Below are 14,280 nucleotides of genomic sequence, written 5' to 3' on the forward strand. Positions count from 1 at the left end.
ATTTTGTGTCTGGTTTCTTTTCATGTAACATATTTTCAAGCCTCATCCATTTTGTGATATGGATTCATTCCTTTTTATTGCCAAATAATATTCCACTGGATGGCTGGACCACGTTTAGTTATCTATTCATCAGCTGATGGACTTTTGAGTTATTTCTGCTTTTCTTTTGTGAACATCTGTGCACAGGTTTCTCTGTGCATATGTTTACAGTCCCCTTGGGTATGCATACACCCAGGAGTGGCCGGATCATATGGTGACTCTGACATCATATGTGACACTGAAGAACTGCCAGACTGTCCACCAAAGTGGCTGCCCCCCTTTATGTCCCCGCCAGCTGTGTGTGAGGGTTCTGAGTTCTCTCCTGCCTGCCAACACTTACTATCACCTTTGTGGTTCCCTCTACCATTTGGTTTCCTCCTGGAACATCACAGTGGGGCAGTTCCAGAAGCTAGCTCTTCCTTAGACGTGTTTGGTGCGCTACGTAGCTTCTTTCCGGACCCTCCTCCCTGCCGTCTGTGCCCTGGGGGACCGACCCCTGTGGACTGGCCTGCTGGCTGCCCAGCTGTCTAGCTTGCCTGGGCTCAGCCCATGAGAGCAGAAGGAAGGAGGAAATGAGAGTAGGATATTTATTCTCCTGCCTGCAGCCCCACTGAAGGCCTCCGCTCCCGTGTGTCTGTGGCTCGTCCTCCTGCCCCCCTCCCCCTGGCAGCAGTAATGCCTGTCCACTGTGGCTTGACCTGGGGTTCTGTGCCATTCCCTGTACCTCGCCCTCACCTTGTGAGCCATCCCTCTGTGAAAGTCATCTCCACTTTCGGCTGGGGCCCTGGCTTACGAGGGGAGGGGCTGTTCCCTGTCATCACCCTTCTGCTGCTGGACAGCTCTCTCTGTTAGCTGCAGACCGCGTGCAGCAGAACTAGGCCGCAGCAGCTGTCTGTGTCATTACAGGCTTATATGAAGCTCGGAGACTTCCAGAAGGCCTTGGTGGATTGTGAGTGGGCTCTGAAGGTAAGAAGGTGGATCCTTTTCCACGTGACGGAGTGGGGCATGCCAGGCCGGGCGTCTCGGTCCTGAAGGGAATGGAGGGAAGCAGCCAGGGTTTCGTGGTGGGCCATGCGCTCTGCCGTCAGAGCCTCAGTTTCCTCATCTATAAAATGGGATGAACGGAATTGTTGGAAGGGTCACGGTAATGCTCATGGAGCACCCAGCTCACAGGAAGTGCTCCCGGGAGGCTGCTGTGGGTGCTGGGTTTTCAAGGTTTAAGCTGCAAGGGCTCATCCTTCACCGCCGTGCTGTCACAAGCTGTGCTCCGTGGGGGTGTGGTAACACCCCCCGCCTTCTAGAACCAACCCCGGGAACTCATGTGTGCACGGTTGTTCGTTCTCATCAGTTCGTGCTTTTCCTCTAGCTCCAATGATCTGGCTTCTTTGCGGAGGAATGATCAGACCAGCCGGGGCTCAGGCGGATCACAGAACGCCGTGCAGGGTCCTTCCTCCCAAATCCGCCAAAATGGCCCCTTTAAGGCAAGGAGAGGTGAGGACTGGCGGTGGAAGTAGTAGGAGAGTTTTTAAAAGAGAAATGTCCCCATCGCGTCTTAGGGACATCATTTCAGATGACTAAGTATGTAAAAAGGCTTCATCCGCTCCGAGCCCATCTGTCCTAAGGGCTTCAACCGGAGGACCGGAAGCAGTGTTCCTCTCCTCAGGGAAGGGCTGCCGGCAGAGGACCGTGAGCCCCCACGGGGTCTAGAGGGCGAGCAGGGCATTTCTTGTTACGTACATGTCTTATCGTAAAACTCCATGAAATGTATCTGTCGTAACATCACCATAGTATCTTCAATAACTTATAATCAGGTAAAACTGCAGGGCCAGGAGAAGGTGCCAGGTTGATCTTCCGGCCCAGATCCCCCCGGCTCAGCACCCCCACCCACCCCAGGGCACCCCTCCTTCCTTATTCTGTTTTGACCAGGTGAGCAAGGGGAAGTAGAGTGAATTAGAAACCCACCTTGATGAATAACGGTTTGTAGAGCATGCGGGATCCTCCAGAACTGCCGGGGGGGGGGGTGCGTGACTCCTTTTTCCCTAGAAGCTCCGACTCACGGGCAAATCCTGTCCCACCATGCCAGGACAGCCTTGAAGTTACAAGAGCTGCCCAGAGCTCACGACCTCAGGAGCTTCACAGCTTAGGACCCGCCTAGGTCCCCCGCCTGTCTCGTCCCTTTACGTGCCCGTGATTTCTTCTCTGCTCTCACTCCACGAGAGGGGAGAGGCAAGGACGTTTTCCTCGGTTATCCCGATAATAACAGCCAAAGCCCCCGTTTATTGCTTCTCGGCCTTTCGGCTAAGACCAAGCCTCAAAGTCCCCATTCGCTGTGGGCTGGCCACGCCCCTCACAGCCGCCTCTTCGCTTCCCTTCAGTTCCACCGTCATCCTTTCTCTGGCAAGGAACCCAGGCCTTGGAGGCGAATGACGGAGCCTGAGCAGAATCGCGTAGCTGGCCTTGGTCTCCCCGTACATCAGCATCTGAACCCTCTTCCCCGTGCAGCTTCTCCACTGGATCTGAAACCCCATGGTCCCTTGGGCGTGGATCTTGCTCCCTTCCGTGGGAGAAACAAGACCTCCCAGTGGGGCTCCCAGGAGATTATGTTCTGCTCTGAGAAGGACCAAAGGGGTGGTCACACCATCATCGTGCTGACTCTGGGTGACACGCTGGCCCGTTCCCAAGCGTTAAATGAAGCCCAGTGTAATTAATGGTGAAGCCAGGGCACAGGTGGCCCAGCAAAGCTGACATGAAGAAATGCTGACGGTCAGCCAGTCCTGTGAATGCCCAGCGAGGCTCCCAGCTGAAGAGGCTGTGTAAACACTTGGGGGGCTGGGGGGACATGTATGAGGAGCTCTGAAAACTAGCACTGTCGACTCTCTGACAAAGCTGTGAGCTACAAGTTTCACTATTACTTTTTTTTTATCTTTTTAATGTTTTATTTATTTATGAGAGACAGAGACTAAGCAGGGGAGGGGCAGAGAGAGGGAGACACAGAATCTGAAGCAGGCTCCAGGCTGTCAGCACAGAGCCCGACCCGGGGCTCAGACTCACAGACCGTGAGATCATGACCTGAACTGAAGTCGGATGCTTAACCAAGTGAGCCCTCCAGGCGCCCCAAAACAGGACTCCTTTTAAGGGGATCCAGGGCTCACCTGAGAAAATCCTGGTGAATGTCGGCACATGATCAGAGAAGGGTCCGCCAGCAAGGACTTCCTTTAATAGCCCGGCAGGAGTCGTCCCGCCCATGCCCCTTCTCTGTGACGCGTGCTGGGTGCAAGGACAGGGCTCTGAGGCTCCGGGGGTGCCCACTGTGACCCTGCTGTGAAGGGCCAATGAGCATCCAATTTCGTGGGCTGCTGCGCTGGCTCTTTCTTTCCCTTGACCACCCCTTTCCTGCCCCCTCGACCTCATCCTTTGCAGATTCTCCAGGCTTCACTCCCCAGCTCCCTGCCTTCTCTCTGCAGTTTCCCCCTCCAAGGTCTTGTCTCCTCTCCTGGATCCAGCTTGTCCCCAGACCCCCTCCCCTCCCCCACCTCCACGGGCCGCAGGGCGCGGGTCTCCGTGATGGTCTTGGCGCCACCAGAAAGATGCGGCGTCTAGGAACAGACTCATCACCCTGGCTGCAGCCGTCCCCACGACCGGCCCTGACTCCCGCCTTCTGTTAATGACACGTGCTACCTTCCGGGCACCTGAACCCCACACTCGTGACTCCACATCCTCCTCCTCCTCGCGGTCATCTGTGTGTGACGGAGCTCTGGCGTCTGGCCTCTCCCCTCCGCCACCAGGACAGCCCCTCATTCTGCGTGGCTGTCTTGATTTCCTCACTTGCCCCTTGCCTTTCCGCCTCTGGTCAGCTCTGTGCGCCCCCCACCCCCGACCTTCCTGCAGGCCGCCCCTGCTCACTCACCCCTTCCGGCCCCTCCCTGCCCCGCAACCGCCCCTTGTCCTGGATGGAAGCCCCCTGCACCCGCCCACCTCCGGACCTCGCTGGGCTCATTCTCCCTCCCCCTTCTCGCTTCACCTCTGCACATCCTTTGAGGCCCAGCTCGGATCCCTCCTTCGCCCACTCTGTGTTAGACCAGGCCTCTTCGGAGTGGAGTTCCCTTTCCTCAAGGTGATTTGGTACCATTTTAAGCCTTTGGGGCGAAGTCAGATGGCCAGATTTTAAATCCCAGCTCTGCCACTTAGTATCCCTGTGACCTTGAACTTCTCCACACCGTAGCTTCCTCATCTGTAAAATGGGGATGAAGACTGAATCAACTTTATAGAGTTGTTACGAGGATTACATGAGATAATTCACACGAGCGGCACGGTAAGGACCAAACAGTAACGCACTATGACTTACTACCACCGTTCCCTCGGTGCGTCAGGAAATGACGCTCGTGAAAGTGCATCTGTTATGGCCTCTCCAGACATGACAGTGTTGCCTCTTCTGTAACTATTTAGCTTTGCTTCGAAGCCTCCGCTCTGCCCCGAAATGGCCAGCAGCTGCTGCTGTGACAGTGGGGGCAGCCGCCGCTGATGCTGTGCGACCTGGCGCGGCGCTGCGCATCCGCGTGCCCTTTCCGCGCGTCCGCGTGCCCTTTCCGCGCGTCCGCGTGCCCTTCCCGCGCGTCCGCGTGCCTCTCCTGCGCGTCCGCGTGCCCTTCCTGCTCGCGACAGCCTGCGAGCGAGACACTGTCACTGTCTTCACATGAGGAGCATGAGCGCCCCAGGAGCTCGGTGGCCTGGCCCACACCCCACCTCTGGTGAGAGGCAGGTCAGGGATTCACCCAGGACTTTGCAGACGCCTGAGCTTGCACTCTTAGCCTCGTTAGGTCTACACCTGCGGAGGGCATCCCTGACACAGTACCTCACACAGAAAAGGGATCGATTAACTGGATGCTAGAGGTTATGGCTGACGTCTTTGTGCCCGATGAGCCCCTCTGGAGCTACAGTCATTCGTGGCAGGCAGGCGTGGGGCCCGCTGCGCGAATGCCGTAGTCTCCCATGAGTTTCGATCCTGATCCTGCCTTTGGAAGGGGGCGTCTCTCCCGATCTTACGTGATTAGAAGTTCCCGGGATGTACAGTGCGCTTTATCGCCAGACCCGCGAAGATGTAACCGTAACCTAGTTGTTGACCCGGAGTGGGCGTTTCTCTCTTCTGATTGGCCCTTGGTCCTTCAGCTTGGCCGCCTGTGGCGGCACCAGGAGAGCTTAAACAATTGTCAATGCCTGGGCCCTACCCTGGAGTGTAATTTAACCGGCATGGGGTTCAGCCTGGCCTTCCAGATTTTGATCAGCATCCCAGGCGATTCTAATGTTTAGGCAAGGTGGAGAGCTCTCCTAAACTAAGGATTACTGGTTTGTCTCCTGATTGAGTCTCATTACATGGAAATGAAACCTGGCAAGTACCATTAATTAATCTGATGGAGAGCTTACTTGTACACGCAGGTGCCTTGCAGGCACCAATTAGTTTGGTTGCGGATGCACAGAAACGTTTTAATGGTCAACCCTGGTGGCCATGCTGAGAGCCAGAATTCTGCCTTAACTCTCTTAGCGAGGCGGTGAGGGGAGTGGCTACTGACTTCAACCCTTCTGAAGTATCTGATCACTCATGCTCTTTTCTGCAGTGTGATGAAAAATGCACAAAAGCGTATTTCCACATGGGAAAGGCCCACCTGGCCCTGAAGAACTACAGTGCGGTAAGTTCTCAGAAGCACGGAAGGTGCTGGCTGGATCCCAGAGCGAGGTCCAGATTGTCTCAGAGAAGGGCCACGTTCCTCCAAGCTGACTAGATATTAATCCAGCTTTTACGGTATTTTCCAAGGTACGTCTTACAATGTGTTGAGTAGGGAAGGACGTTGAGTGGCGTCCCCACTGCTCTGGGAATCCCTCTGCGGTACCATTTACCAGTGTTCCGTGAGCCCCAACAGAGGCATCTCTGGAGAGAAGAGACATAAGCCAACAGATGAAAACAAAATTCACTTGTAATCTCTTCACTCACAAGTAACCGTGCGGATATACAGACAAAGATATTGTATGCTGTGAATAGCAGCTTTATTGAGATAGAATTCACATACCAAACAGTTCATCTGTGAAAGGCATACAATTCAGTGGGTTTGCATGTGTTCACAGAGATGTACACCCATCACCACACTCAGCTCTAGAACATTTTGTCACCTCCCCAAAGCCCTATAGCTATGAGTAGCTCTCTCCTTACCCCACCCCAGCCTCAACCCCTTGGCAGCCTACGTCTGTCTCTATACTTGCCTAAACTCTTCATCTAAATAGAATTATACAAGAGATGGGTTTTCGTGACTGGCCTCTTCCACTTAGCATAATGTTTTCAAGGTTCGTCCGTGTAGAAGCATCTATCAGGACTTTGTTCCTTTTAGTGCCGAATAATAATATTCCACTGTATTGATAGGCTACCTTTCATTTATCATTCATCAGTTGGTTGATGAATATTTGGGTTATTTCCATTAAAGACTATATGAACATCCACGTACAAGTTTGTGTATGGTCCTCTCGAGCAGATTCTGTCCAAGAACGGAACTGCTCAGTTACATAACTCTATGTTTAACCTTTGGAGGAACTGCCAAAGTGTTTTCCAAAGTGGCTGTACCATTTTACATGCCCCCCAGCAGGCTGCGGCTTCTGTTCCTCCACAACCTGGGCAGTACCTCTTGTCTCTTTTTGATTATAGCCTCCCAGTCCCAGTGGGCATAAAGCGTAACTTGTTTTGACCTGCATTTCCTTGATGGCTAATGACACTGAGTCTCTTTTCGTGTACTAAGTGGCCATTTGTATATCTTCCTTGGAGAAATGTCTCCAGATCCTTTGCCCATTTCTTTATTAGGTTATTGATATTTTTATATTAAGTAAACAGTACTTTATATATTCTGGATACAAGTTCCTTATCAGATAAATGATTTTTCAGGTATTTTCTTTCACTTTCTCTGTTGTCCTTTCACTTTCTTGATTGTGTCCCTTGCGGCACAAAAGTGTTTAATTTTTATGACGTCTAAATGATTTATTTTTTCCTTTGCTTGCTTATACTTTTGGTGTCATATATTGCCTAATCCAAGATTTCCTTCTGTGTTTTCTTCTTTTTTATGGCTTTAGCTCTGATCCGCTTTGAGTTAATTTTTATATATGGTGTGAGGAAGGGATCTAATTTCATTCTTTTGCGTGTGTATATCCTGTTATCACAGCACCGTTTGTTAAAATGACTACTATTCTGTCTCTCACTGAATGGTTTTGGCACCCTTGTCAAAAGTCAGTGGATCATAAATGCATGCATGGGTTTATTTCTGAACTCTCCATGTTACTTCATTGACCTGTGTATCTGTTCTTATCCCTATACCATATTGTCCTAATTCCTATAGCTTTAGTAAACTTTGAAATTGGGAAATGTGAGTCTTCTAACTTTGCTCTGCCTTTTCAAGATTGTTTGAGTTACTCTAGGTCCCTTAAATTACCATCTGAATTTTAGGATCAGCTTGTCACTTTCTGCAAAGAAGCCAGATGGAATTCTGATGGAAATTCTATTGAATCTGTAGATCAGTTTGGGGAATATTGCCATCTTAACAATATTAAGTTTTCCAATTCATGAACGTGGATGCCCTTCCACTTATAAGATATTATGTTTTCAAAAAAGAATAAATTGACTTCTATTGTACATTTAAAAAATTCTTTGCTTTGTTGGGTTTTAATTCTAAAAGTAATACAGGCTTTTTCTAGTTGGGTCAAATAATAGAAAAGTAGAGAAAGAAAATGTTAACTCTCCCTTCTCCACCAAATTCTATCCACTCATTCATTCATTGAGTTAATTAATTCACTTAGCAAACATGTATACATGTGTCTGGTACTGTCCCAGACAATAGGATCATAGTGACGAACAAAACAAACTCCTTGACTAAATGGAACTTATGTTCTTGGAATAGGCGGGGCCGGGAGACAGGAACCAAATAGGTAGATGTGTAGTCTATTGGATAGTGATAAGTGTTACTGAGCAAATGAAATCAGGAAGCAGCGAAGGTGAGATTGGGTTCATATGGAGTGGGTAGGGAAGATGTCTCTGAAGGAAGGGAGGGAGTGAAGTGAGTAAGCCATGTGGATACATAATGGAGGAGTGGTCCAGTGAGAGGGGTAGCTGGAGAAGGGTGATAGGCGATGAGGTCAGGCAGGTGACGGGGATGTGGGAGGGGACTCATTCCCTGCAGCCTTTTAGGCCTTTTACTTTGAGTGAGCTGGGAGCTATCGGAAGGCTTTGAGGGAAAGAGTGAAATGATGTGACTCATGCTTTAAGGGATCACTCTGCTGCATCGAGACTAGATCTTGGCCGAGTCAGAAAAGAACAGAGAACTAGTGAGAAGGCTAATGCGACAGACTTTCCAAACGAGATGTAATGATGGCTTGAACCAGGCTGCTGTTGAGGGAGGTGGTGGGCACTGGTGGCATTCCAGACAACACTGACAGGTGAGCCAACAGCAGTTGCCGGTAGACTAGATCTAGGGTTAAGGAGTTGGACACAGGGTCCCTGCCCAAGTCCTCATGGGCTGCTGTATAGGAACCACTGGGGACCAGGAGGCTTAAACGACAAACTTTCAGTTCTTACAGTTCTGGAGACTGGAGAGTCTAAGGTCAAGACTCCAGCAGATTTGGTGTCTGGTGAGGCCTGCTTCCTAGTTCACAGACAGCCAGTAGGGGAAGCGAGGTCTCTGGGGTCTCTTTGATAAGGGCACAAATGTCATGCATGAGGGCTGTATCCCAATGACCTCATCACCTCCCAGAGGCACCCCCTTCAAGTACCTCGCATTGGGGGTTCAGTTTCAACATGAGTTTTTGGGGGGACATACTCAGTCGATAGCAGTTGCCATGTTTGATGCGTGCACTTCTGTCCTGTGACACTGTTCTCTGTTTTACTGTGATGTTTTTTCTTCAGTTCATTTCTTAATCCTAATCTTCTCGAAGAACCCTGAGCTTTCGAGACATCGCAAAACCATTTTTTTCTGAGCTTTTTTCTCAATGACTGGGCCGTTCTTGATACCCCTTAGGACGATACCACCCTAAACCCAGTAACCTACTACTACCTAGCACATACTTCTCTTTTCCTTTTCCCAAAAGTCTCTGTCAACAGTGTCTACCTCCATGTACGCCCTCACTCCTCATGGGCATATCTGACAAATAGACTCCTGTTCTCTCTCAGAGCAAATATCGTATCTAAATTTTGCATTACCTTATGATTACTCCTATCCCAACCAGACGCGATCCGTGAGAATTTTGGACTAGATATTTTTCCATCACAGGCTGCACCTGACAACACTGTTTTGTTTTGTTTTTTAAATAAACTCTGAAATAATACATCTTGCCCCACAGAACCAGAGAAGCCTAAACAAAATATCAGATGTGTGCAGTGCTCCCCAGGCCTGCCTCCTATGCTGGGAACCAGAGGAGGCTGGGAGGAGATGACGAAGCCCTGTAGGACCCAGTGTCTTTGTTATTGATCACCTTTACCCCCTGACCGCCCTTCAAGGTCTCATTTCTTGTTTTCCAGTCTAGAGAGTGTTATCAGAAGATGTTAGAAATAAACCCCCAGCTGCAGACCCAGGTCAAAGGTGAGCAGGTTCCCGCTGGTGTCTGTTGCTTGAGTTTCACTTTCCAACTTTGTTCTCCGGCCCTACGGTGCCTTCCGCTCCTTCCCTGCCCTTGGCTTCAAAGCCACCTCGCACCCTCCCTGTCAGCAGGCTGCCTGCTCCTCTTGCCTCTGCTCTCCCACGCAGACTGTTGTCTTCCTCCTTCCTACAACCACTGCCCCTTAGAAACCTTCTAGACAGGGCCCAACGTTGTCCCCGAGTCCCCAAGGTGGTTTAAGATTCTGGGTATAGACTGTCCACTCTTCCTGACAGCTTCCCTCCGGAAGCCAGGTAAGGATGATTTTACTGCTTCAGGTTCTCAACCTCGCATCCTCGGAAAAGCTGCTCCTTGTGTGAGGATGCTGACAGTGAGAGTGGTTTTGGTCTCTTTGCTTTTCCTTCTCATTTTGCTAGAATACCTCAATCAAGTAAATCTCCAGGAGAAAGCAGAGCTTCAAGAGAAGGAAGCCCACACATTGCTGGGCTCGGGAAAGAACACGGCGGTGACCATCAAGAATGTCCTGGAGACCCTCTGCAAGCCCCACCAGACGCCCCTGTTCTATGCAGGAGGGATTGAAATCCTCACCGAAGTGATAAAGGACTGTAAGCCCAGGGTGCACACGGCCTCGTGGGTACAGTCGGTGGGAAGGGCCAGTTGAGAGGCCAGCCCTGAGGAGGCAGAGGAGCCCCGTGCCCCTTCCTTCCACAGACACTCAAGAGCTACGTGATGTGGGGACATGGCCCCCCAGCTCCATTCTCCCCAGAGCACGTGTGCGCTCTGCACACACGCAGTAAATACCCACCACGCAGTGCAGCACAGAACACGCACACACCGGGTCTGTTGACATCACACACACACACACACACACACACACACACCACACATACCTCCCGCCCCCCGTACATGCACCGCTCATCATACACATGCCTACACACCTGCGGCATATCCCACACACATACCCTGGGGACGCCCCAACCGCCGTACCCCAGGATCACAGATCTCCCCCATCTGTCGAGGAACAGAAGACAGGATTCTGCAGGATAAACGCTAAGGTTCACCCTGTTATGTTTAATGGCTGCTTAGGACATGCAAACAGCTTCAGAGCAAACGTGAGCCCTCCTGCTAACGAGAGCTGTGTGCTCTGTATCTCGTAAACACTGATATCCAGCCTGCACCACTTTTCACTCCGTGACGGATGCCGTTTGTGCCACGAGGCGGGTCTCCGACCTCCCTTTAGCGTATAATGGAGGACACTCAACTGCCCGGCAGTAGTTTCATGGAGGTCCCAGGTTCTTCTCTAGAGCCTAGAAACAGTGTCAAAATAAATATTCATGAGCAGGTGAATACGCTAGTTCGTCTCAGAGGGTGAGCAGCTCCTGGGGACTCTCCAAAGATTACAGAATGACGAGTTGTCAGGTAACCCACGAGGCCACTCAGGCTCCGCTCCCCTTCCCTGAACGGGATGTCCCTTCTGCTGGGGCAACAAGTGGCTAATGACCGCTTGATTCTGCCCAAATCGTTAATCTGGTGAACTTAACCTTCCACGTTGGGTGTCCCACCGTCAGCTAGACCTCAGCCAGACAGTTCAGGAGGCTGACGCGACTTTTTATGGAATTATTCCAGGTCCTGAACAGACTTTATTCAGAACCAACAACGGATTCAGTATCATCAGCGAGAATGAAGTCATAAGAAGGTAGGGGTGTGTTTGTAAAGTCAGCCAGTGGTAGAGTGAGGAAGGATGACCAATTTCTCCTGAAACCCCTGCTCACATGGGCAGTGACTTCCCTGGGGGTCCAATCCTTCCGTCAGAGTTGGGGACCCCTGCGGGGAGCGGTGCTGCTCCACAAACACCCCTTGGCTGTGTGCTTCAGGTAGTCTGAGTTCTGCCACAAGCAACAAGCGCAGAGAGAGCAGAGGTCCGCGAAACTTCCCAGGTTCCTCCGGGCCCTGCCGGTCCGAGAAGTGACCATCTATTTCTGGTTTCCCACCAATGTTTGCAAGACTGCTATTTTTTTTTTTTTATTTTATTTCCTATTTCAGTGGTTTGGGCTTAGGAGGATGCTGACATGGGCCGGCGTCACCGGCACACGTTTGCGCGCATGAGAAGGCCCATGGACCCTCCATGGCCTGCTCACAGGCTCGTCGGTCACCATGTGGCCAGCACGTGTGGCCACGGCTCACCAGCCATGCAGCCCCGAGTCCCCGACCTGCCCGCTGGCCCTGGTGACGTGCGGCTCTGGGCTGTAGCTTTGTTTTCCTAGACCCGCATTTGAGGAGGCTGGAGGTGATGGAGGCTGGAGGTGAAATAAAACCAACTACAAAGATCAGGAGTGCTTTCCAGGTTTAATCCTGCTATCCTCTGTCCGTTCTAGGTGCTTCTCCACGGCAGGGGAAGGTGCAGTGGAAGAGACGGTGTGTGTGTCCGTCCTCAGACTCTGGCAAGTGGTGTGCGCTGGGAACGGTAAGCCAGGCGGTCCGGGCCCATGGTGGTCGGTGGGCTGTGGATGCGGGAGCACCGGGCCCGGGCTGATTGTTACCCCCGCGGGCCGGGCCCGAGGATGTCCAGCCCTTGCCCCAGAGAGAGCATATGGACCAGAGGCGAGGCCAGCGGGAGACAGAGTGCGGTCAGCATAGTGACTGCTCTTAGCCACCTCTGCGCTTTGCAGACCCAGGACCTCGGCTCCGTTGGTGGTGCAGTGGACAGAGTCATCCCTTTCCTGTCCACCTGGAACTATTGTTCCTTTTTGCTGACCGCGGCCCCCGTTTCAGCGGGCTGAGAGCTATGGTCGTCCCTGCCAGCGTCTTGTGATGCTGATCCGTGCGGTCATGAGACATGAACACGCCGCAGGGCCCTGTTATCTACCATGTTGACGCTCACTTCCCTGTTTACGGAGCAGCACCCTCTAGGCTGCACGAGGTTCTGCACCATCCCTCTTACCCCTGTGTAATGTAGTGAACGTAAAAAAAGATTTTTAAGTATCTCCATCATGTTAAAAAAAAAAAGTGGTGGGTCTGTAGGGAAAGGTCCGACCTTGGACGGAAAACTCTGAAAATGGGCTTAGTGATGCCTGGGTCTCCTTTTCACAGGGCTCCTGCGGGAAGCCGGTGACAGAGCTAGTGGGTGCGATGCACAGACCATAACAGGCTGGACATAGGAGAATAGAATTTTTTCCCTTGATTTAGTGGAGTGAGGGAATCATTAGAAGTTGCTGAAGACGAGAGACTCAGGGAAACTCTTTCCTGAAAGGAATTATGCTCAGACCATCATCAAGGTGCCCTGCCACTCTGTAGGATCCTGCGCTGGCCCAGCGGGTGCGAGGGCGATCTTGCACGTCCCCCGACAGGAGGGTGAAGGGGGCAGGGCCTGGTGGCCGAGTGTGTGCTCAGAGCGAACTGGACATTGCCCTCCCTCCCTGCAGCGCTTATTTCCTCAGCCCGCACCTGCTTGGGTTTCTGTGACCCTTGGGAGTCACGTTTTTCTTTAACATCAGAAAAAATATTGTCAGACACAGCCTGTGATGTAAATGCTCTATCAGATCCGTGAAATCTCGGCGCACCTAGCTCAGTAAATGCGAAGAGGTCTTTAGAAAGGACAAGAGGACACTTACAAAGTCAAGGACACAGAAGGATGTCCGTGGCAGATCGTTGAGTGGGAGGGAGAAGCCAATGCCAGGATAGGAAGGGTCATGTCTTTAACGTTCCTCACAGGACAGGATAGCTCCTTGCAGGAGCGAGCTCACCCGGAGGGGTCCCAGGACAAGGGGACCCGCATTTTCAGCTTTTGGTTTTTTTTTAATGTTTTTTATTTATTTTTGAGACAGAGAGAGACAGATCATGAGCAACGGAGGGGCAGAGAGACAGGGAGACATAGACTCCGAAACAGGCTCCAGGCTCTGAGCTGTCAGCACAGAGCTCGACGCGAGGCTTGAACCCACGAACGTGAGATCATGACCTGAGCCAAAGTCGGAGGCTTAACCAACTGAGCCACCCAGGCGCCCCTTTCAGCTTTTCCATTGTTTGCAATAAGCTACTTTTCCACTATGAGAAAAAACACATAAACTGCTCTCTTTTGTGGTGAAGGCTGCACTGCAGCCGGCCCTCCGCTTCCTCTCCAACCCACGCGCCTCGTTAGAAAACGAACCGGGTGAGGGGGGCAGACCAGGGCCAGCACCCTGGAATAGAGATCACTTAACATCTCTCTGGATAATGTCCTCACGTGAAATCCCTGTTTTCTAGAAAGAACCCGGTGTTTGCTCTGGCCACCATACGAAATGTCTAAAGCCGATTCCGGTCCCTCCCCTCACGTCCCAAATCCCGCACCCCAAGGAGCCCCCGTTCTGAGCACTGTCACCCACTCGCTCACTGAGCCTCCTAACACCTCGGCCGTGCCTCTGATGAGGACACCGGGGGGCGCAGGAGTGGATGACTCAGCCGGGACCCGGCCCCCAGGCTCCAGGGCTCAGGCCCTCACACCTCGTTGCCCTGCCTCTCGGACGAGGGCAGAAGCTGCTTTGCCCGGCGGGACAGTGTCAGACGGCCGTCTGGCCGCTGTCCCGTGCCTGAGGCGCCCATGCCCTGTCTTGCAGAGGAGAACCAGCGCCTGCTGCTGCTGCACCCCGA

General features: G+C 52.0%; 1 protein-coding gene across 1 annotated transcript in view; it reads left to right on the forward strand.

Annotated features, from left to right (window-relative positions):
- Positions 1–14,280, forward strand: part of TTC12 (tetratricopeptide repeat domain 12) — a 36,484-nt gene that overhangs the window by 13,604 nt on the left and 8,600 nt on the right. The window contains exons 8-14 of the mRNA XM_029915692.1: positions 946–1,005; positions 5,652–5,723; positions 9,581–9,641; positions 10,074–10,262; positions 11,284–11,353; positions 12,033–12,121; positions 14,247–14,277. Of these exons, the coding sequence (XP_029771552.1) occupies positions 946–1,005; positions 5,652–5,723; positions 9,581–9,641; positions 10,074–10,262; positions 11,284–11,353; positions 12,033–12,121; positions 14,247–14,277 (572 nt within the window). The remainder of the gene's footprint in view (positions 1–945; positions 1,006–5,651; positions 5,724–9,580; positions 9,642–10,073; positions 10,263–11,283; positions 11,354–12,032; positions 12,122–14,246; positions 14,278–14,280) is intronic.

The sequence above is a fragment of the Suricata suricatta genome, chromosome 11, assembly GCF_006229205.1.
Source record: "Suricata suricatta isolate VVHF042 chromosome 11, meerkat_22Aug2017_6uvM2_HiC, whole genome shotgun sequence".
Classification (NCBI taxonomy): domain Eukaryota; kingdom Metazoa; phylum Chordata; class Mammalia; order Carnivora; family Herpestidae; genus Suricata; species Suricata suricatta.